General features: G+C 54.4%; 1 protein-coding gene across 1 annotated transcript in view; it reads right to left on the bottom strand.

Moving 5' to 3' along the window:
* The window catches only part of STX8 (syntaxin 8), an 84,588-nt gene that overhangs the window by 21,264 nt on the left and 39,483 nt on the right, over positions 1–23,841 (bottom strand). The window contains exon 7 of the mRNA XM_066200457.1: positions 10,232–10,333. Within this exon, the coding sequence (XP_066056554.1) occupies positions 10,232–10,333 (102 nt within the window). The remainder of the gene's footprint in view (positions 1–10,231; positions 10,334–23,841) is intronic.

The following is a 23,841-nucleotide window of genomic DNA, read 5'->3' as shown; positions in this document are numbered from 1 at the left end:
ACTGTGCAGTAGAACCAACACATCCAGCCCTGCAGGAGCTGGAAACTTCAGAGCTAAAGAAAATCTCCAAGCCCAGGGAAAACCATTAAAGCCAGGAATACCTCCACTTCTGGAGAGGTCGTACTTCCCAAACTCCTTGAATCTGGCAGATTTGGGACAGTTTGGGAAATAATGCCTGTGATGTTCCAAAATCTACCCCTCATGACACACGTGGCGCCGTGTAAACCACTTGTCTTCCCTCACAGGTAACCAGACACACGCAGCCGAGGGGTAAATGGCAGCGAAACTGTGAATTTCCTCTGCCCCTAGAGCAGGGCTGACCTGTGACAGTGCCAGCAGTGACCTGTGACAGTGCCAGCAGTGACCTGTGACAGTGCCAGCAGTGAGTGACCTGTGACAGTGCCAGCAGTGACCTGTGACAGTGCCAGGAGTGAGTGACCTGTGACAGTGCCAGCAGTGACCTGTGACAGTGCCAGCAGTGAGTGACCTGTGACAGTGCCAGCAGTGACCTGTGACAGTGCCAGCAGTGAGTGACCTGTGACAGTGTCAGCAGTGAGTGACCTGTGACAGTGCCAGCAGTGAGTGACCTGTGACAGTGCCAGCAGTGACCTGTGACAGTGCCAGCAGTGACCTGTGACAGTGCCAGCAGTGAGTGACCTGTGACAGTGCCAGCAGTGACCTGTGACAGTGCCAGCAGTGACCTGTGACAGTGCCAGGAGTGAGTGACCTGTGACAGTGCCAGCAGTGACCTGTGACAGTGCCAGCAGTGACCTGTGACAGTGCCAGGAGTGAGTGACCTGTGACAGTGCCAGCAGTGACCTGTGACAGTGCCAGGAGTGACCTGTGACAGTGCCAGGAGTGACCTGTGACAGTGCCAGCAGTGACCTGTGACAGTGTCAGCAGTGAGTGACCTGTGACAGTGCCAGGAGTGACCTGTGACAGTGCCAGCAGTGAGTGACCTGTGACAGTGCCAGCAGTGACCTGTGACAGTGCCAGGAGTGACCTGTGACAGTGCCAGGAGTGACCTGTGACAGTGCCAGCAGTGAGTGACCTGTGACAGTGCCAGCAGTGACCTGTGACAGTGCCAGGAGTGACCTGTGACAGTGCCAGGAGTGACCTGTGACAGTGCCAGCAGTGAGTGACCTGTGACAGTGCCAGCAGTGACCTGTGACAGTGCCAGCAGTGAGTGACCTGTGACAGTGCCAGCAGTGACCTGTGACAGTGCCAGGAGTGACCTGTGACAGTGCCAGCAGTGACCTGTGACAGTGCCAGGAGTGAGTGACCTGTGACAGTGCCAGCAGTGACCTGTGACAGTGCCAGGAGTGAGTGACCTGTGACAGTGCCAGCCGCACGCCAGGGGTGACCTGTGACAGTGCCATCCTGTTAGTGGAGTGGCAGTGACGGCAGCCCTGGACAGCACACTGCCATCCTGTTAGTGGAGTGGCAGTGACAGCAGCCCCGCACAGCACACTGCCATCCTGTTAGTGGAGTGGCAGTGACAGCAGCCCCGCACAGCACACTGCCATCCTGTTAGTGGAGTGGCAGTGACAGCAGCCCCGCACAGCACACTGCCATCCTGTTAGTGGAGTGGCAGTGACAGCAGCCCCGCACAGCGCGCTGCCATCCCGGAGCAGCTCTGCCTGCGCTTCCAACGCCCGCAGCGCGGCCGGCCCCCATGGCCGCTGCGGGATTTTCCCGCTGGGATTGGGAACGCCCGGCCTCCCCGGCCTCCGCAGCCTCCCCTCAGTCCCCTCCACTTCCAGACGTGTCTCCGGCACAGAAAGGAGGGAACAAAGGGGCTGCTTGTGTGTCAGGAGCCCTCGGAGGGGCCGTGCTTCAGTCCACCCTTCTCTCCAAAAGCAGGGCACTGTCTGGAGAGCTCTTTAGGAGTTTTCGTCTCATTAACATTTCCATGAGGGATCAAAGAATATATTAAAAAATATCTAAGTACAATTCCTGCCACGGAACGGGAATATATATTAAAAAAAATAAAGAACCTGCTCAGATGCCTTTCCCTGATCCCTGGCATTATTGCCGGATAATTGTCTCCTCAGGAACCTCAGGCTTTTATTCCCACCGAAAATCTCGGCACATCCATCCCACCGAGCCCCCGCTGCCCTGAACTTTTTCCATCATCATCATCACTGTGTTCCTCCCCAGCAGATCCCGACCTTTCCCTGCCAGGAAAGCCACGAGGAGCAGGAATTGCTTTCCATCATCACCATCACCGTGTTCCTCCCCAGCAGATCCCGACCTTTCCCTGCCAGGAAAGCCACCAGGAGCAGGAATTGCTTTCCATCATCACCATCACCGTGTTCCTCCCCAGCAGATCCCGACCTTTCCCTGCCAGGAAAGCCACCAGGAGCAGGAAGTGCTCTCGTGCTGCCCCTGGGGTGGGCTGGGAGCCGGGATGAACACTGAGGGAGCGCCGAGGGGGGACGGGGCAGGATTTTCTCCTGGGAGGAAGCAAATCAGGGAGCTGTGAGTGCCCCAGATGAGCCTTGTCCTTCCTCTCCACACCTGGAGCTGTGTCCTGGCCCCATCCCCATCCCCATCCGATCCCTGCCAGGCTCATTAGGGATGCCCAGCAACACCCCGCGGACAAAGCCACGGCAAACAAAGTGTGGGGAGAAAGGGGGAAGGAGTGCGGGGGGAGAAGGGGATTTTTTTTTTTCCCTCCCTTTTTTTCCCCCGAAGAAAGGAGTGCAGAGGAATTCCTCATTCAGTGATCTGTGGAATACATTAATATCCCGAGTGTTGGCACAGCCTCCCGTGCTCGGGGGGACCAACAATGCGAGCAATGACTCCGAGTCTGGGATCTTCAAATAAACCACCCCCGCTGTCATGGCCACCAGGAAAGAGAATAACAGCAATATTAGCTGACCTTCATTTTGTTGTTTCCCCAGACCTGACTGCTGGACCTCTGTTTGCCTGTTACTAGGATTTCTGGGCTGAAAAATGTGAGCATTTCCTAGACGATAAAGAGGCAGTTTATTAGGTAAATAAACCAGGCCCTAAGCAGCCTCTGCTGCTTGATAATGAGGAGGGAAGGGAAGGCCCAGACCTCCCTGCACCACCTAAAATAACCCCAGTCGAGGCTCTCTAACTACCACCACACACATATTTTTCGACAGACAGGTAATGAACAAGAGAAGGTCATTCCAGCCCGGCCAACTTGTGCTCAAAACCATTTGCTGAGAAAACTACGGGCCATAAAAATCCCCGCAGGCACTGTCTGTGTCCCATAAAACCGAAGTTTAAAATCAGTGTATTCCTTCAGGCTTCTGACAAAAGAGAGCATCCAGGGGAAGATGTTTCTAGAGGAGGGCTGGGGACACTCCCAGCTCTCCCAGCCAGCTCCTGACCATCTCCGGGCTCTCTCCAGCAGCTCCACGTCCCTCTGCTGATGTTCCCCGGGGCTGGGGCAGCTCTGCAGGTGGGGTCTCACCTGAGGGGGCAGAATCCCCCCTTCCCTCCCCTGCTGCCACGCTGGGATCAGCCCTGGACAGGGGGATTTAGGGGCAGAGAACACGGCCAGGGAATGCTGAGCTGCTCGTCACCAACGCCCCCAGCCCTTCTCCTCGGGGCTGCTCCCACCCATCCCCAGGCAGGCAGTGCAGGGCCCTGCACTTGGCACTGCTGAACCTCCTGAGGGTCGCAGGGACCCCCCAGTCTCCCCAGAGAGCCCCCAGCACCCCGAGCACCGCCCTGGGACAGTGACCCTGCCCTGCCCACGGGCCTGCCTGGACACAGATCCCTCCTCCTTTGCCAAGACACGACCAGCAGTCCCAGATGTGCGATGAACATCTGTGGCTTTGTTAGCGCTCAGCTGGAGGCAGGACTGCCGTGTTTGATGCCACCAGATCAATGCCGCACAAAAAGCTGGATTTTTCACCCTGAGTCAATCCATTTCCTAAAGCAACAGCAGAAATGCCCCCAGACCTGAGAAATCCCCCACAAGGGCAGGGCTCCCTTGCTGCCCTTCCCATGAGCCTGAGGGCGCTTTTCCCCCCACCGGCTCCACGGCAGGAATCCTGCCGCACTTCTGCCAAACAAGAAATATCTGAGCTCCCAGCCCCTGGTGAATTATATCCCGGAATTCTGGTGGCATCAGCATCCTCCATGCATCTCACCAAGCCCTGAGGAGACAACACAACCACTTGTCCCTAGCAGACTCATTTCTCCACTGACCACATCCTCCATGCATTGTTGTGTCCCTGCAGTGCCCGGGGCTGGGGAAGCACAATTCCAGATGCCGGACCCTTGCTCTGTGTGCTCAGCCCTGGATTGAGGGCAGCACCGCCACGAGAGGCTGTGAAAGGCTCAGCATTTGGGATTCAGGCAGAATTTCAGCCTGCAGGAATTACTACCAACGTTTTAAGCCAGATGATTCCCCCCCTAATCGAGGTTTTAACGTGGCACGAAATCCCCGAGCCTGAACACCGTTTGTGCTTCAGCTCCAGATCAGGGAGAGCAATTATTTTGTCATTGAGCACATTAGGGAAGAAAAAGGCAGAAGGAGGCAAGTTTGAGCCTCTTTGGTAATGTACAAATTAACACATTTCATCACCGTTTTCAGAAATATAAATTAATGATTTAATTCCGCAACATGTATCCTTGGAAACCGAGCTGTAAGCGCTCGCCCTCGGATGGTTCGCACAATTCCGTTTTTTTTTTTTCCAATATTGAAATACAATTAATTGCTTGTCGTTTCGCAGTGCTGGACAGCCTGGGTGAGCAGGGTGCCCGGGGGCTCATTTTACCACCAGATTTAGAGGATCCCACTACGCGGGTTGAGACAACAGCTGCTCTAAATCTCCTGATGGGCATGAACAGGCACTGGTGAAGTTCAGTCTGTTTGAACAGCTGCATATGCAAATGTAATTAAGGAGATCTCTCTTGCCTTTTGCTCGCCCCTCTCCCCTCAGCCCGTCTCCTGATGGGGAGGGTTGGCATTTCAGGCCTCCAGGCTTCCGCCTCTGCCTGATTCACATCTCACAGCCCGGCCCCAGAAATGCCACTCTCGGGGCGTCCTTAAAATCAGGGCTGGGAATAATCATGCTGAAAATGAAAAAGTGGGGATTAGCAGAACTGGAGGGGCAGGAAACTGGTGGAAGGGGAAAGGGGAAGTGGCGTTGAAAGAAGGATCGGGATGGATGGAGGTCACGGGCACAGCTCCTCCAGGAATGGTCAGCAGGGCTGATCTTCTTAAATGCCTTTATTAATGACCTTGGCACAAGAAGGAAGTGTGCTAATGAAAGCTGCTGCTGACACAAAGCTGGAAAGCAGCGGCAGCACACAGGAAGGCCGGGACCGGACGGGGGAACTGCGAGGATGAATGGAGGAAGGCTGGAATTCCATGGGATGGGAGAGGAAGCCACGCTCTGGGGATAAACAACAGCTTTTGCTGTGAGCTGGAAAGAAAATGAACTCGAGTGGAAAAATGTTCAGGAGTGAGGAAGGCCCAGGCAAACAGCTCCAAACCAAAATGACTGAGGCACCAACACAGCTGCACTTGCAGAATTTCCAACAGGCGGGGAAGTGCTGGAGCTGCTGGAGCAGCCAGCTCGGAGGGCTCACAAACACCCAGAACTGTGAGAAGGCTCCAGGGATGCTGCACTCGCTTCCTGTGGCTGAACAGCCAAAAGGTTTAAGTAGGAAGAAGTGTAAAAAAAAAAAAAAAAGACTTGGCAGGAAACAGATTAATTTAGGAGATTCAAAGGTAGAGACACTTGTTCAGCCCTGCAGAACAGAAGCTGGGAGGGCACACTGAGTGATCTCTTGGACACACACATTCGAGGGGGAAAATAAAAAAAAAGAGGGAAGAACTATTCAGGCCAGCAGAACAAGGGCTGCACGTGGGCATCATGAAGAATCCCTGACAAGTCCAGGCTGGAAATAAGTTTATGACCATTTCAGCCTCCCAATAGGAGTAATGGGGGGGAAGAAACAAGCTTGTTCTCAGAAATCCATCTGGAAGGGCTCCTCTGACCCAGAAGGTCCCATCTTTTCCTGCTCAACACACACACAGAGCTGACAGCACCAGGACACGCTGTGCTTCCCACCTGGGAGGGGAGTCACAAAGAAAATCCAAACCTCCTCTTTTTACAAAAAACCCCCCATTTGTGACTCTTAGGTCCATCCTCTTTCATCAGCTGAATCCATCCCAACACCTCAGCACCGGCAAATATTTGAGAAGTGAATACAGTGAGTGTGAGGAGGAGGAGGAGGAGGCAGAGCAAGGCCATGAGCTGGCTGGGGGGCACAAGGGCACTGCAGGAGGGAGCACCAGCCTGGGGGACACTGCCACCAGTGGGGACACTGCCACAGGAAAACGGAAAAGTCACCGGGCCAAGAAATGTCGTCCCAGCAAAGGCTGGCCAGGTGACTCAGGGCAGCCCTGAGGAATATCAGTGTAACCTCGCCAGGAGTCAGACTGCAGGAAAGGCTGAATTCATGGCAACTCCACCAGCTCCTCCTCCCCACGGAGGGAAAAAACAAATGGATGGGGACTTGCTCATCTGAACACACAGGACACGTCAGAGGAACAAACCTGAGCAGCTGCCGTCGTAATTTATACAACAAATTAAATCCATGGCAAAAAAGGAGCAAAACTGAGAACAGAGAGATCACAGAGCCCGGCAGGAAAAGGCCCCAGCCTGCATGAATCATTATTTTCTAGAGGAAACCTTATATAATCCAAGCTGCCCTGTTTTAAAACAAACCAAACCTTCCAAAAAGTCCAATTAATGGGTTTAGCCAAAGCTCTGTTTTTAATTCAGGTGTTTGGGTAAGATTAAAAAGAAAACCCCACCTGGTACGGATTAATTCGATGTAGTTTACACCCTGCTTTTGGCATCCCCGGGCAGGAAGGCGAAGGGGAGCCGGGAGCCTCCACCTGGGGCTGAGGGAGGTGATTAGATTGCATTGCCACCTTGTGGAACAGGGGAAAGCTGCTCGGGCCCCTCTGTGCTGCTCTCCAGGACACAGCTCCTGCCCCGGAGGGGACTGCTCCGCTTGTCCCTCACTCTCCTCATTCATCTGCAAGGGCAGAGGGGAGAACGTGGTCTGCTGCCCTCCGGCTGCCTGCAAGGGGATGCACACACTCATCTACCGGAAATAAAAGCTTTCTCCTTATTTTTTTCGGTTTTTTTTCGGTTTTTTGCTTGTTTTCACTGTGACAAAGTCATGATTTTCTATGTTGCTTCCCCAGGAAAGAAAAGCAGCTTTTCTCCCTGGCTACAGGAGAACACCAGAGAGTGACTGGGGTAGGACCAGGAGTGTCCCCAGTGACCACCAGCATCCAGGGCCAGGGACTAGATGAGCCCATGGAACATCTTCTGGACTTTCATGGGCTTTTCACAGACATTCCCCGGGGCTGGGACTGAAGGAATGGCTCCCGTGGGGACAGGGAGGGGGCGGCTCTGGGGGCTGAGGTTAAACCATGACATCCCCCAGCATCTCTGCATTAATTATCCTTCAATTTATTTGCAAAGTTTTCAACGCAGTCCTTCAGAGGACCTCCTAAGGGTTGAAGTTCCTAACAGAAAGTTATCGAGAAATGGCTAGTGAGTGCAGAAAGGTGCTCAGACTGGAAGGGAGAGGACAAAGCAACCCAAAAGCACCAGTGATGGGGCTGAAAAGTCAGGACTGTGGACACAGCCACTCCTGGAGCAAAGCTGCCACAGGCAGCCTGACACTGGACTGACCATCTGTGTGAAGACCCTGGTGAGAGCTCGATGCAAATCCCTGGAATCTAAGGAACTTACACGTCCCAGCAGCCCTCCTAATGCCAGCCCTCACTGTGGGAAGGGACACAACAGTGCCAGGCAGCGTTTGCAAACATCTGCCCGCGGATGACTGATGATTTTCAACAATCATCTCACAAATGCAGCGGGCTGGAGTCCCTCCCGTGGTTAATCTCCCCCTGCAATCCCAGTGCCACCAGTGTGGGGCTGCCCCAGGGCACGGGACAGCCTTCCCTGGGCACAGCCAGGGCTGCTGCTGTCAACAGCTCCGGGGCCAGCCAGAAAAACGGCCCTGGAAATCAGCTGGGAATGCAAAGAACCCACCCAGGACAAGCTGAGGGGCTGTGCCAGGCCCAGGACGGGCAGGGGCAGCTCCTGGGCCAGGCAGGTAATGCCCAAAGCCCACTGGGAACAGCCCCCCACAGCTGGAAAATGAGGTTTGCATGAGAGGGAGATGTTGAAATATTGATTAAAGTTGGGTTTTTTCACCAGCAATTCTTTGATTTTATGATTGTACTGGCTGCTAACAAAGACACACCCATTAATGCATTGCATTCCTGCTTGTAAAACCGGGATTATTCCATTATTGCAGCCAGTGTGCTCCGCTTGTATCCACAGCCCCTGGCTCCAGCACAGGCACTCATCGGGAAAATAAAAAGACATCATGATTTCAAAAAGGAGGGGAAAACACTTTAACAGCCACATGCTGGAGCAGAGTGGAGACTGGGGCTGAGCACTTCACCCTGCTTTAAATCCAAAGTCAGGCACCAAACCCAAGGAGTTTCTGAAGACTTTATCAATTCAAGTGATAAAAGGGACACTCCGACAGAGTCCCCTGGCAGGTGCCACTTGTCCTGCTGCTTGGCCTCATTCCAGGGATAATCGGTGTGCAGGGAGGGTATTTCTCATCCCAGCACTCCAGTCCATTGCAGTGCCAGGGATAAGGGTGGGAACGGGATGGGAGGAATGCCGTCAGAGCCTGTGCCCTCAGCATCAGCCATCTGAGGCAATTCGGGGTTTACTCATGCCCAAATTGTTATGCAAACACAGGAAGGCCTATGGGAGCAGAGGGAACAGGCACCAGAGGCAGCACTTCTCACCAAAGCAAAATGTTTTTTCAATGTGCAAAGGGTGAGAGAGGTCACCCCCCAGGAATCCAGCCCAGCATCCTCCTCCTCCTCTGAAATTCCCCCGGCAGGCAGGATGGGCTTCTCGAGTTAAAGAGACAGCCTCACCACACAGCAGCGTGTCTGGGGCTGCACTTGCACCTAAAGGAGCCTAAACCTGGGGAGAAATCCCTCCTGGATGCCGTGGGACTGACCCCCTGCCCGCCCCCCCCATATCCAGCTGGGCTGCCCTGGACTCGTGAGGAAAACGAAGCCACAGGAATTAAGGGGAGACTCCAAAGGCACACAGGGGTACTCAGCATCATTCAAGCGCACTCAAGTTTTAAATTAAATCCATCTTGCATCAACATTCGGGATCTAAAATAAAAGAGTCAGTCATGAACTCTGCAGTCACGCCTTTAACTCCATCTGCAGTTGGTACGCGAGGACTCGGAGACAAATGACTCTGACAAGTCAACTTTAACCTCCAGAAGAAGCCACAGGTTTTCATCAGCCCACATCAACCAAGCTTTCAAAACCTTCTCACTGACGGAGAACCAAATAAATCCCTGGAATTGTCAGTGCTGGAAAGATGCTTCACTGCCAGTCTAAGCTGGGGAGCCTCTGCACAGAATGAAACCTCCCAGCAGCCACAAACAGGTTGTGACACACCAGCCCTCGGCTTTCTCGACACAAACCAGATTTCAACAACTCCTGACTCTAAGTCCGATTTCTGCAGAGCACTGCGAGTGTGTCCTGTGAGGACACAAACCACGGACACCAGGAGCAGACGTGCCACCACCTCAGCCGGCCGCTGTCCCCACATAAAGACATTTTCTGCCACCATCCACAGCATCCCCTCCTGCTCACTGCGCGCAGCCCTCAGCCCTCCATCCAAACCTGCCTGCGATTATCACCCCTCTGCAGAGAGAGGCCAGTTCAGCCTCAGCAGCTCGCACATCACTTCAGGAGCCTCCAGGAAGGATTCCCTGCCCGGCAGGCTCCGAGCGCTGCTGGGCTGAGAGCTCGTTCCTGCAGGACACCCCCGGGAACGCTCCCCGCCGTGCCAGCTTTGTGAGAGCTGGTAGCGAGGCCTGTAAAGCTAATTAACATGCACGGCTCTAATTTCGAACCGTTTCGTGCCCAATCAGGATATTGTGCAAGGCTGGAGTCAAACGGCTCAAGGAAAATTGACGGCACCGGCACTTCAGCACAGCCAGTCAAACCTGCGGGAGACGTTTGGAGTGCTGGGGTTTGTGCCTTCGAAAGGAGCTGTCCTGGGGGGGGAGCGGGGCAATTAGCAGCAGTTAATGACCGCACAGCACCAGGCGAGAAGCGCCCCGGGGCGGGATGGTTTGTGCTGAGGCCGTTTCCTACCGCAGGACGTGGATTTCTTGTCCACCAGCTTCACGTGGCGGGTCTGGGTGCGCAGCCGGCCGTCCGTGCTCTCCACCAGGTTGGTGAGGTCGTCGATGATCTCTGGGGAAAAGAGGGACAGCAGCGTCAAATCTGAGCCCACAGCTCCCCTGCTCACCCACCCTCCTGCTGAGAGCTCCAGGACGGGCACCGGCTGCGTCCTGCAGCGCTCACACCACTGAAAGGCCAGATCCCGGGAAACACGGCACCGGAGACTCCAGAGTCACCGCAACAGGGGAGGAGAACGCGCGGCCTGGAGTGGAGGGGAAAATACAGCCTGACACAGCTGCATCCGTCTAGGAGGACAGGGAACACAGGATGATGCACCTCACCGAGCCAAGGGGAGGGAATTAGTGCCTGTGCTCCAGGAAATCTGGAATCTCAGTCCCTGGGCCAGTATCTCAGCACTTGGGCACGACATCATCCCCAAACCACAGGCACCATCTTCACAAAGGCTTCTGAGAGCACCCAGCCACTGCAGTCACAAAGCCCTGCCTCGGCTGCCTCCTGCAGCTGTGGGTCTGGCAGCTCTCCCTGCAGCCCAGAAGGTCCTCTGGGAAAAGGAAAGTGGGCAAAGCTTCCCCTGCACCGAGCTGTAAGAGAGGAGAAAGGAAAGCTTCCAGCCAAGCCACCCTCAGCCTCCTGTAAGCGATGGCTTTAATTTTGTCATGGAAAGCAGAGCTGGTTCAAGGCTTACACTGAGAGTGGTTCGTGGCATGGCTGAAAATTAAAAGCCACATTCAGGCACTGAATTTCCCTCTCGCTGCCTGTCACGCTCTGATTTCCCTGGAACACACAGCCGGTGCTCCTGGTGTGTGAACACACCGTGCCTGGCTGCCCTCAGCCCCGCAGGTCGGAAAGGCTTCCTTTGTGCATGATGAATCAGGAGAGGACCGCAGCCAAGCCCCGAGTGCTGCCGCACGGCCTCTCGCCCTGGGTGCACCTCCAGCACCCTCCCCACTATTGATCCCTGTCTCTGTAAGGCCTGCCTGCCTTCGAGCCAGGCTTGGGGACAGTGGCCGTGCCCTCGGCTCCTCTGTGCCCCAGCAGGTCCTGGCACTGCAGCTCTGCCCTGAGGAAACCAACCCTGCCTTCCTAAACCCTCAAGCAACAAAAGCAACAGTGAGAGCACAGAGCACCCAGTCAGCCAGGCAGAGCGATATCCTGGCCAGATGTGTGGGTCATAACCCTGCGTGGACGATGGCAGAGGGTTAAAGGACATTTGAAGAACACAACTCCCACCAACAGGACGGGGCCCTCATTATTAAACCTTTGCTGTATTCCTTCAGATGAAAGATTTCCCAAATGTCTCTGCAAGGAAAAAGGGGGTGACAGTGGAGAGGGAATTCCTTGTACTGCCCAAAGTTCCCTGTGACACTTGTCCTCACAAGTGCCAGAGTGTGACATCAGCCCTTGCAGCTTCCCTGCTGCCACCCCCGGGACACCAGGAACTGGGTGGGAATGGTTTTCTGCACCATTCACCTTCCCAGAGCAGATCACAGGAACTCCTGAGCTGGAAGGAACTCACCAGGATCACCCAGCCCAGCCCCTGTCCCTGCCCAGACCCCCCAACAATCCCACCCTGGGCATCCCTGGGTGTCCAAAGGCTCCTGGAGCTCTGGGGCCGTGCCCGTTCCCTGGGGAGCCTGGGCACCTTTCCCTAAAATCCAGCCTAAACCTCCCCTGACGCAGCTCCAGCTGTTCCTCCAGCTCCCAGATGTTCACTATGGAGGGCGTTCATGTTCTCAGCCTTATCAAGGAACAAGCACTGGACCAAACGCAGATAAACCCAACCTGATCTTACACAGAGATAACAAAACCCACATAAAATGATCAAAGTTCTGCAGGCACGGAGGAAATGTCCAAGGCACAGGGAGCACGGAGGTTTTGCTCTCCCAGAGAGCTGAGACATTCAGGCATCATCCTTGCAGTGCATGTTTCCATCTGCTCCACAAGCACTCTGTCATCTCCACTGAATCCCTGTGTAAAGTGATACCAGCCTCTAAAAAAACCCCAGTACTCTGAAAATACACAGCTTTCCTAAAAGATGAGCTCCTGATCCATGTGCTGCAGCCCAAACCATCCCAGAATCCCCAGGAAGGGAGGGCAGAGGGCAAACATCAACCACCTCCCTGTGTTCTACCCTCTGGATCTGACCCATCCACCCCACCAGCACTGCTCCACTCCACACACAACCCCTCCGTATTTCCAAAGCCGTTTGCAATACCGAAAACTATGTTTCACCAATATCATTGCACTCAGTATTGTCCACCCTACACCAAAACACATTCTCCCAAGGGCCGGGGGAGCATTTTGTCTGAGCTCCAAGGTTTGCTCAGTCTGCGCTTCGGATATTCACTCTGCCCCTCCTTCCACCCGACCTCCCCAGGTCTGACATCTGCCAAGCCAACGGTATTTTGGGGAAACTTTATCTGTCCTGCGTGATTCAGCACACAGGAAGAGCAGGACAATGCTGCCTGCAAGGGCAGGACTGCTCATGTTTGCCTCTCCACGGAAAAAAAAAAAAAAGTGCTGCGAGTTCCCATCGTTGTCAAGGACAAAGTGATAAGCATGCTTGGGAAATTGGAGACTTTCCTCTGCCAACACTGACCAGACCCTCCTTGAAAAACATCCTGGTGAACAAGCTGTGGCTAAATGAGAACAAATGCGAGCAGGGAAATTTTCTGTCATCGTTTCAAAGCCCAAGGCGCTGCGAATTGGGATTCTGTGTGGAGCCTCTCCTTTCCCATCCCCCTGCCAGGATTCATTTCTGAACCAAAGGGCTGCCCTGGACGTCCTGGAAGAAGCATTTCTCCATATATATTTTATAGATAGATATATATAAACATGTTTTGTGACTCAGGCAGGTTCCAGGGGAGCAGGGAACTTCACCCAACACACAGCCCAAACTCAACAAGCACCCAAAGCACGCAGCCCTTCGATGTCTCACTTGGGACCTGGAGAATTCTGGAGTGTTCACGGCAGGACCTGGAGGTCTGAGCAGCTGCAATGGGGTGGGGGAAGCACAACGGGGTCCTGACCCCACTCCCAGCTGAACCACAAGTCCAGCCCAGCAGGTACCCCAGGCCAGAGTGCCCCTGTGACCAAAAACCCACGGAAGAGAAACATCCATCCCTCTATCCCTCCATCCATCCATCCATCCATCCATCCATCCATCCATCCATCCATCCATCCATCCCTCCATCCATCCATCCATCCATCCATCCATCCATCCATCCATCCATCCCTCCATCCATCCATCCATCCCTCCATCCCTCCATCCATCCCTCCATCCCTCCCTCCATCCAACCCTCCATCCTCTGCACCCACAATCCCCCTGTTGTGGTGACACCCAGGCACAGGGCAGTGCTCCACCACCTCCCTGAAAATGAAATGCTTCTCCCCACTCCAAAGCAAAGGGAACCAGTGTTGGCTGAGGCGGAGCTGAAAAGCAGCACCGCATTTCTGAGGTGGGCACGGCCGAGGAAGTCCTCAGAGCACTGACACTCCAAGGTTCCCACCTTTCCTGACCCACCTGCCACCCCCTCTGCCCTCCAAGCTGGCAATTCCACGTCCTATCCCCTCCCATTTAGCTGGCTGTGCGAGGAGCAGGCTAAAAAAAGATGGAGAGAGACCTGGAAAGAGGGAAGGAGGCAGGTGCCCCCGGCGGGAGGGAGCAGACGGGGACGGCAGGCTGGCTGCTGGTGACCTTCCAAAGGACGTCCCTGTAACACGGCACTGCAAACCACAGCCCAGCCAGGAACACTGAGCCAGCCAAGGTCTCCTCTCAGGGAAAAGCAGGATAAAAACCCCAGCTTTTATTGAAGCAGAAGATAAAAACCCCAGCGCCCGACCCCGGCGCTGAACTCGGAGTCGGTTTAAGCGCGGCTGAAGTGGGAGAAGTCCGAAGGTCAGTGCCGGAGGGGAGCTTGGCCAGGGGCTGCTCCAGCAGCAGGGACTGCTCAGAAACCACCGTCCCCATCCCTGCAGACGTGTGCCCGTGCTGCAGTGCCAGCCCCCAGCCAGGCAGGAGGTTCTGGAGCTGCCCAGGAGCTGAGGCAGCCCAGCACTCCCATGGGAAGTGTCCAGTCCCGCAGGAAGGCAGAGGCACTGCCAGGTGTCCTCAGCTCCCTCCTGCCCCTACAAATCCGGGTGCTTTTCCTGGTGATCCAAACTGTAAAACGCGGGATGGAGCCCCCAGCAAGGGCAGGATTTCTTCAGGTGTGTGTCAGGCAGCAAAACCATGGTGGGATCTGGGGTCAGCACAGACACACCTGAAACCAGGACAGAAGTCATGGCAGGTCTGCCCCGGGGACACAGGCGTGGCTGCAGTGCTGCCAGGGCAGGGACAGCCCCTCAGGAAACTGGCATCGATTCCACACAGAAAACACCCAGGGAGGGAGCAGCAAAGCCAGCCCGTGACAGGAAAAAGGTAGGTTGATATATCCTGACCTACTTGACTTTTTGGGTTTGTTTTTTTTTTGTTTAAAATCACCCAGCAGCAGTTCTTGAGCTCAGGCACTGTGGTTTGGACAGGGCAGAGCAGGCTGAGCGTGGGTCCAGGTCAGAAGAAGCATCCCTGAGGAAGAGGTGGGAGAGGCTGGAAGTGCAGCCCTCTCCCATCCCAACATAACTGGGGGAAGGGGAGAGCTGTTTACTGGAATGAGCCTGAGCAAAGTGAGGAAAACATCCTCCTATTATTTTTTTTTAACCAAATAAATTTTGGTTTTGTTTAATAACTTCCATTAAATGTGCAAAGGAACAACCCTGCAGCAGTGGTAAGGGTGGACGTACACACATCCCTGAAACCACATCTGCTAAGAGCTAAAAAAAGTAAAGATTTATGCAAAGGACACCAAGGGAAGACAGATGATAAAAAACCGAGCAGAAGAAATTGTATGGGATCCTTGGAATTTCCCAGGGGAAAAAAAAAACAAAACCAAAACCCCCCCCAAAAAAAACCCAACTCATCCTTCATTTCCCTTTCCCTTCAGAGACTTTGCCGCTGCCGTGAAAATCAGAAACGTTCCGTCTGAGTTCCTGAGATCACCGACACCTCCTGGGAAAAGCTGCCTGTGCTTCTCTCCAGCCACAGCATGGATAATTTCAGTGCCTCCCAGGGGCCCCCCAGGCTGGAGCTGTAACTCATCCCTGCAGGAAGGAAGGGAACACAAACCCGGCTGCGCCAGAGCAGCCTGCGCTGTCCAAACGGCTCCTTCTGCTTTTCTCCTCTGCTGCCCCTCCAAAGGGACCAGCTCAGGGCCTGCCTTTGCCCACAGCCCAGACACAGCTCCTCCAGCAGCCCTCCCGGCTCATTTCCCAAATTCCCAACGCCTCTGCTGACATTCCCAACAACCCTCCCCGCGGGTCTGGGGCCGGGCGCCTCTGGCAGCCCCGTCTTGTGTCAACTCAGCCACCGAGTCTTTCTGCAGCTGCCCCGGAGTTTTCCAAGGGGGAAGTTTCCCCTGGAAAGCCGTTTGGCAGATGGCAAAACCAGCCCATCCCAGCTCCTGGGACCACCAGCCTTTCACCTCCTCCAGGGTGCCCTTAGTGCTGGAACTCCTGCCTGCCCAGCCTGGAGTGAATAACCAAACGAAATCCTGTTTTGCCAACAGGATTCTGTTGTTTCGGCAATCGGGATGTTTTGGCAAAATCCTGATTGCCAAAACGAGGAGCCCAACCTTTTCCAGGGAGCAGGAGCCCCTGTTCCAGCTCCTTCAGCCACTCTGTCTTTCCTCCCTCCCCAGACCCCGCCGTGCCCGGCCAGCAAAGGGACTGTGAGGGAGCAGATCCCACCACAAATTAACATTCCACCGTCCTCTGCAGGGCCCCAACAGCAGCGAGGGCACAGAGGCACAGCACAGGCATCAAGGGCCACGTTCCAGCCAAAAAAAGGGTCACTTTGGAGAGGACCAGCCCCAGCCCGAGGGGCAGCACGGGGACACGGAGGTGGCCCTGTCCCTCTTGTTCCTCTCAGTGCCTCCATGATGTTTCTCTGTTAGGGAGATCCTTCCTGAGACATTAACCACCTGATCCTGGGGAAAGGTTCCTCACAGTGGTGAAAGCCAGGCAGAGGCAGAGCACCAGGAACTTCATGTTTCATTCTGCAGGAAACCATGGGCGGTTTTTCCCCAATTTTTCCTCACTCCAGAGCAGGAAAACGACCTGGTTCTTTTCCATCCTGTGTCTCCCCATGTCCCACGCAGCTGCACCACCTTTCTGAGAGCACATCAGCCGGTTTTTTCTTTTTGAAACCCTCTCCTTAACTCATGGAATTCCTTGGGAGGGACGACCATCTCTTCCCATGAAGCGGAACAGGTTTTAAAGCTCTGACTTTAAACAGATTGATTTTATTGTTTCATTTGTTTTTCTTCAAAATGCAAAAAAACCCACCCCACGTTTGGCTTTGGCAGCTCCCCCTCTGACCCGTGCCCGTCCTGCCTGCGGAGCGAGAAACCCAAAAGCCAAGCAAAGGCAGCCACGTGAAACCCAGCCCTGGAAGGGAGAGGAACAAAGCCGGGGGTTTGATCAGTTTAGCAGAGCAGTGCTGCTGACCAAACCTTTCCTCAGAGTCCTTTGGGTTCTCCGTGCGTTGGGACTCACGGATCACTCAGCGGCGTTTATCGATGAGTAACGCACCCCCACCGCCGACCCCACTGAGTCATGGAAGACTCCAGTCAGCCCTAAGAGAACACACAGAGGACTCAAATCCCTGCACAAACCCAACCAGAGTGAGGCTGGAATTTAGTGGGGACGCCAAGCAGGCTTTCCCTCCCTGCTGCAGGTCCCTGGGGCCTCAGGAGAAGAGCTGGATACCGGAGAAATGAATCATGTGGGGAATGCCAACCTCTATACGTCCAAAGCCCGTAATTACAAGTCAATAAGAAAGCAAAGCATTGTTCCAGGTGCCAGGGCTGTGAAATGAAGATTGCAGCTAATAGAAGTACACCAGAAACCTGAAGAACCTCAGCAGCGTGTGCCAGCTGTAATGTCAGGGCAGAGTGAAAAGAGAAAAAAAGGCAGCAAAAACCCCACAAAGCCAGGAATCCTGGTTTCCGTCCCTGCCTGCAGCCGTGGCGGGGTTTCGCAGCCCCTCTGAGGCGTGCAGCTCCCTGTGCCAAAGGCAACACAGGAGAGCACCGCTGGGCTTCTCCTGCTCCAGCTCCACCCCAAACCCCGCCGTGCTCCCTGCTCCACAGGGCACTGGGACACCAACACCCCCTGCTCTGGGCAGCCCTGCGTTTCCAGCAAACACCCGGATCCCTCCCTCCACCGGCCCGAATTGAGCTGAGCACATTTAATCTCTGCTTTGGCAGAACTTCCCGGGAGCGTTAGAAACCCAAAAATACAGACTGCTCCAAGGGGTCCAACCAGCGTGTTCCTCCGCGCTCCAGCTGCCTCACTCTTCAGCTCTTTTAATTAACAGGGATCTTGATGATCCCTGGGGACAGGAGGGTTCACAGGTTCTCTCTGGGCTCCTGCTGGGAGCGTGTCGGGATGTGAACTGGAGGCAGCTTTTTTACAGCTCCTACAGGGACATTTCCGTCCCAAAGGTGAGCGCTGCAGTGCCAGAGCTGCAGGGACGCCGGAGGGAACGCCACCCCTGGCAGCTGCAGGTGGCACAAGGACGTTTCTCACCCTTTCCTGCCCCACTGGCAGAGGAGCAGGGCTGGACTGGAGGCCCAGGTCACATCCCAAGGCACTCCGTGCTTTCCTGGCAGAAGGTCCTGCCCCTCCCAGACAGGAGCTCCAGGCCGGGCCAGCTCCTGCCTGAGGGATTCTTCCAGAGGAACAGCAACTCCTTCATTTCCAGGGCTGCTCCTGCCTCCCGGAGCCCTTGACAGCAGTGACAGGCCCAGGATGGAAAGAAGGAGCTGCTCCCGAGCCCTGTGCCCTCTGCCTGCCCGTGGGAGTGAGGAGCAGCCCCAGCGCCCAGCTCAGAACGCCCAGGACCAGCCCACGCCTTCCCCAAGCATCCCTCACCACCCTGGGGGCCAACACGTGGCGGAACCAGGGGAACCTGCTGGTTCTGCCACCGAGAACCTCTCACCTGCCGCAGGGACACGTGCGGCGCTCTGCTCCCACCCCACCGCACCTCCCTCGCTGCCTTCACCCACCCCGCGACATCGGACTGTGTCCGGCTCACACTGTGGCAGCCCCAGGGCACTTCACCCTCCCCGAGCAGGCCCAGGAGCAGCAGATGGTGGCCGGAGGTGACACGGAGACATCCAGGGACATCAGCGGTGGGAGCCACCGGCAAAACAAGCAGTGCCATCAACTCCAGCTCACGCGGTTATTGCCGAGGAGCTGTTTCAAAAGCACACACTGAGAAGTTCTCCCCTTCTCCCAGCCGCTTATTTTTGTTTGATTCGAACAAAACCCCGTGGACATTAATTTTAGCTGTGCTTAATTGAATAATTTCCCCGGGGAACGGCTCAGGGACAGTTTTAACGCAGGCTGTTTCCAAGAGCCATTACTAATTGGCACCCAGCACAGCCCCAGTGTGCCAACCAAAACAGTCCTTTTGAATGTTACTGGAACCGCTCTCAGCCCAGATGTGCTGAGAACTCGCAGTGATACAAGGCAGGCAAGCTCCATATTCACAGGATATGGCACTCTGGGCTTCCTCTCCCAGTTATCTGCCAGGAGATAAAAGTCTCCTTCCCTGGAAGTCCTGGAGTGCAAAGCCATTTGTTCCTCCCCTTTGCTCCTTTCCTTTTCCTCACCGTGTTCAGGGCACAGCAGCGCAGTCACCTGAGGCCAAACTCAGCTTCAGAACAAAAATCTCCTCGTAGGAATTACAAAAAGTTCCCTCCAGTTCTGAATCCCCCGGTGCCACACACCCAGGGCTCTCCAAGCTCATGTCGCTCACTGGGCTCTCTGCGTTTGTAATTTATAATTATTTTTGCTCAAATCCAAAATCCAAACGCCCCCAACAACAGGGAGATTTTGGGTCCAGACAACCCAGACTTCCAGCAAAATCTGCAAATTACAGGGACAATGCCACCAAATTATCTTCCTGCAGATGAGACTCTGGGAAAAAGCAAGGGAGTCCTGCTAATAGATAAAATCCCCATAAAACCGGCGTGCCTAGGGAAGCCTGGAGCTTTCCTGGGAGGCTGCAAGGCCACTTCCATGGCCACAACAAACCCCAGCCAAGCAAAACACTTTTCCTGCTGCAAATGTGATTGTGCTCTGCAAACTTGGAGCAGAAAACGAAAGGACAGAAGCTGCTTCAGGCTCCACATTTGTTTGTTTTCCCTTTGTCCAAAATCTAAGCAGGATTTTTTTTCAAATGCTGCCTTCAGAAATTGTTGGTAGTGCTCAGCCCTGCTTCCCTTTAGCAACTCCCATTTTTCCCGAGTTTTTACACCATTGCAACCCTTTCCCATAGATACCAACAGCTTTCCTTACAAACACACATCGATTTCGATACAATACACCACAATTTCCTAGGGCAGTGCAGCAAATCCCCACAAAACACTCTTTGGGCTGCTCAACACCTCGGGCTGAGGTTTCCAGCCCATTTCACAAAGAAAGAAACCAACAAAACCCCACGACAATACCAACGACCAACACCAAAACAAAAACATCAAAAAAAAAAAGAAAAGAAAAAAGAAAAAAAGCCCCAAAGAGCTACGTTATACCCCATAAAACACTATTTGGCTACTAAACACCCTAAGCTGAGGTTTCCAGTCCATTTTTCAAGGCAAGGAAAACCAAAAACCCTACAAAAATACCAAAAAAAAAAAAAAGAGAGAAACATCAAATGCAACAGTGAGGCAGAGCACCTCATCCACTCTGCTCACATCCTCACACTTTCCTGCCACCAGACAAAACCCAGTTCTCAGCTGCTGGCTCCGTGGCCAGCACCTCTAAAGACAGGAGAGCTGAAATTCCTGGCATGGCTAGCAGGCTGAGCAGGAATTCATTTGATTTTAGGAATATTTTAAATTAATTTCTAGGATTTTTATTTCTGCTCAAAAGAGAGAAAACCCAAGAAGCAGGACCACGCCACGCCCCACGTTTCTCACATTGAGAAGCTCCGGAGCAGTGAAACACTTCACCGCTGCCCAAAGCCCTACAATGGGGAATTATCATCGTTCAACAACTGCAGATTGAGAGCTCTTGGTTTGCACACAGATTGGAGAAAACGACCAGCAGGGCTCCTGCACAGCTGGAGAGGAAGCTGTGGAGTGAGGGCAGCTTGAGGAGGAAAAATTGGGATAGAAGCTGAGTGCAGGGCTCAGGCTGAAGGGCTGCCTCCCTTCCCTGCCAGCTTCACTCGTTTCCAGAGCCGGCAGTGCCCCCTTCCCGTGGCACAGCCACCAGGACCACTTCCAGGAGGTTTCCTGAGGACACAGCTCACGCCCTACCACCCTCAGCCCATGGGGTTTGCTGTTTCTTTTCCTTTTTCCTTTCATTTTTAAACTGAAAATGCACTTTAGAACCTCAACGAGCCCCTTCCCCCAGGCAGAGCAGCCTGACCCTCCGCTGTGTGTCTCAAAGGGTGACCCAACCACGGCGAGTTCCCCTCTGCAGAACCCCAGCAGCAGGCAGCAGCACATGCAAAATTTAGGGTGAAAGAAAAAGGGTCCACTGGTGTAGTCCTGGATCTCAGTCATGGGAAGGCTGCCTCAGAATTCCCACAGCTCTTGGAATACTGGGAGTGCACCCAGCCCTCTGAACGACCTCAGAGTGCAGAGCCAGGGGAGATGCCACCCTGCAGCACGTCCCCACGTGGTGACAAACCAGCGACAAACACAGCAGAGGAGGCCATGAGGCCAGCAGCAAAGATCTCCCTCCCCCCTTCCACCGAGAGCAGCCGAGAACTCCAGGAAAGCTCCCCCAAACCAGACTCAAAACGACCAGACACCTCTGCCAAGGGCTAAAAGCAGATTGCCAGGGGTCCTGCAGGGCTGCACATCCACAGCTAAACCTCTCCTGGAAGACCTCAGCCCCACCCGAGCACCGAGGCACTCGCTCCACTCTGCCCACGACACTCAGAGCAGAGGCAAAGGCAGAGGCCGGGAGCAGTGGGGGGCCAGGCCGGCAGAACACCGGCAGTGCCATTCCAATGAGCACCGGCCTGGGGAGGCAGCCAGCTGAGCATCGGAGCGCTCGCCCGCCGCAAGAGCCTCGTGCTGTGGACAGCTGCAGGGCATTATCCCCTTGGAGCGCAAACCAGGAGGAAAGCCACTCCAGAACCCGCCTATCAATCACGGGAGGAACCAGAGAACTTGCAAGGGCTTCATGGCTACGGTATTGAAAGCAGCTGATAAAGCGAAGGTCAGCCCAGGCATCTGGGACTGATCTCCAGCTGACACCCTTCATCGAGCTCCACTGGAACCAGGGATAAACCGAGTGAATTAGCACGGGAACGCGTCACCCAAGAGCACGCGCAGAGGCGGGCAAACGGCAGGGACTGGACGGCCCGCAGCGATGGCGCTCCTCGCATCCCGCTGGCAGCAGTGCCCTGCCTGCCCAGCCACCCGCCCAGAGCCTGCCAGGCCAAAGGCAGAGAGAGACACACACATCTCCAGGGCCGGTGGCTCGAAAATATCCCGTTCCCACTCCGCAGGCACGGAAAAAATCGTCCTGATTACTCAGAGAAGTGCTTAAAACAACAGACAGGGTGGAAGAAGAACTTGCACAGATAAGACGACCTCGAGTCCAGGCATCCCCGTCAGCCTTAGCTCATGATTTTCTTCCTTCCCACTTCCTTCCACCAAGGGCTGGGCCAACTTTCCACAAATCCCATGGATTTTGTGCAGATGTGGCTGGAGAGCTGGGTGTTTGGGGTGGCTCTGTGCCCGTGGAGCTCTGCAGAGCACGAGGGCTCCCACAGCTGCTCGGCCCCTCGGGGACTTTCCCCTTCCCACCCGGAGGGATCCGCTGGCACCAGGGGCTGGGGACACCGGGGGTTGGGGACACCAGGGGTTGGGGACACCAGGGGCTGGGGACACCGGGGGCTGGTGGCACCAGGGGTTGGGGACACCAGGGGTTGGGGACACCGGTGTGGCTGCACCCTGCCCTGATCTCCACACACCAGTTGTGAGCTCCAGAGTGACAAAGGCCAGTGCAGGAAGGAAACCCGGAGCCTCCACTTTATCCAGCTGCACAAACAGCGGGTTTATCAGACTGCAGAGATTGCTGGGGCTGCTCTGCTGCTCCGGCACCAGTGTGCAGGGCTGCCCCGATGGCTCTCAGTGCACGGGAACAGTGAGCACAGGACCCCACTGCAGCAGCCAGGGTTCAACACCAAACGACATCTTCTTAGCCAAAAATACATCGTTTCCAAGGAGAAATTAATTTTAAAAAGTGAAAATATATATATATATATATGGCAAAAAATTAACTCCTAGTTCTACCTGTGTAATCTCAAAATTGGCTTTTTTTCTAATTACTCAGTTTAGGACACCCCCGTTTAAAAAAAAGATACACTGATATTACAAAAGGCACTTTTGGCTCAGGGGTTTTATTTTCTTCCTGATTTTTACCTAGGAAGAACATAAGCCATTTTTGTCATTTGTTAAAGCTGCTTTTTAGCAGACTTGCACTCATCTGTTGTTCCACAACCTGGGATAAAGGCAGAGATCTTCCTGAACCGAGCAAAAATCAAATCTCTGAGTGTACAGAACGTGCCTCTGCTGCAGTGAAGTCACTGTTGTGCAGAGGCCTCCTGAGCCTGACCAGAACACACCACCAGCAGGATTATTTGTTCCAAATAAAGAGCCACAAGCTTTTTACAGCTCCAGTTTTAATAAATCCCAATAAAGCCCATTATATTTCCCAAGGCAACTGGAGGATGACCTGCCCTGCAAGGTCTGCCCCCTCTGCCTTTGAGGCTGTGATCTCAATTTTAAGACATCTGGTAGTGCAGACTCCTCGTGTTTGCTCTTCCCATCTGGGCTGGCAGAAAGTTCTGGATGTTTTCACGGTTGCTCTGAAAGGACAATGAACTCTTGCTGCATTGTTCCCAACCCAAATAATTCTGACACCCAAACGGGCATTCATGGGCAGATGCATTGTCCAAATCCTGACGGGCACAAAGGATCACATTCAATGGCTTGGCCGAGGCCATTGTGTTTCTCCCTTTAAAAAGATGTTTTGGGCATTAAGCACCACCGCCGAACCCTCTTCCAGCTCAGCCACGACCTGGTGGCCTGGTCAGACCTTTCCCCCTGCAGTGGGGATGCTGGTGAACAAACCTGCACCACCTGGGCCTCCCACTCTCGCTCGAACCCAGAAAACCGTCACTCTGTCAAATCAGAAAACACCAGCTACTATCCTTAGCTCTGGAAACGGGGGAAACGTGGTCGTTTCCCAGAGAGCGCCTGCAGCTGGCCCCTCACTGCACAAACCCAAACCACCCTTTAACCTGCACTGGTGGCATGAAGACGCAGAATTTGATCACTTGACATCCTGTAAAGCCTCAGGAACAGGCAGGGTCAGGTGCTCCAAAAGCCACAGGGAACTCACAGCCTGGCCACACTTCCAAGCGTCGTGATTTTGAAGTTTCACATCCCCAGCAGTATTTCAAGACTTCACATGTTGGGTTCGGGGCCTCA

This window comes from Chamaea fasciata, unplaced genomic scaffold (assembly GCF_029207755.1).
Source record: "Chamaea fasciata isolate MVZ Bird 193981 ecotype frontalis unplaced genomic scaffold, bChaFas1.0.hap1 SCAF_19, whole genome shotgun sequence".
Lineage (NCBI taxonomy): Eukaryota > Metazoa > Chordata > Aves > Passeriformes > Sylviidae > Chamaea > Chamaea fasciata.
Note: the sequence above shows the minus strand (reverse complement) of the source record. Positions and strands in the feature narration are given on the sequence as shown.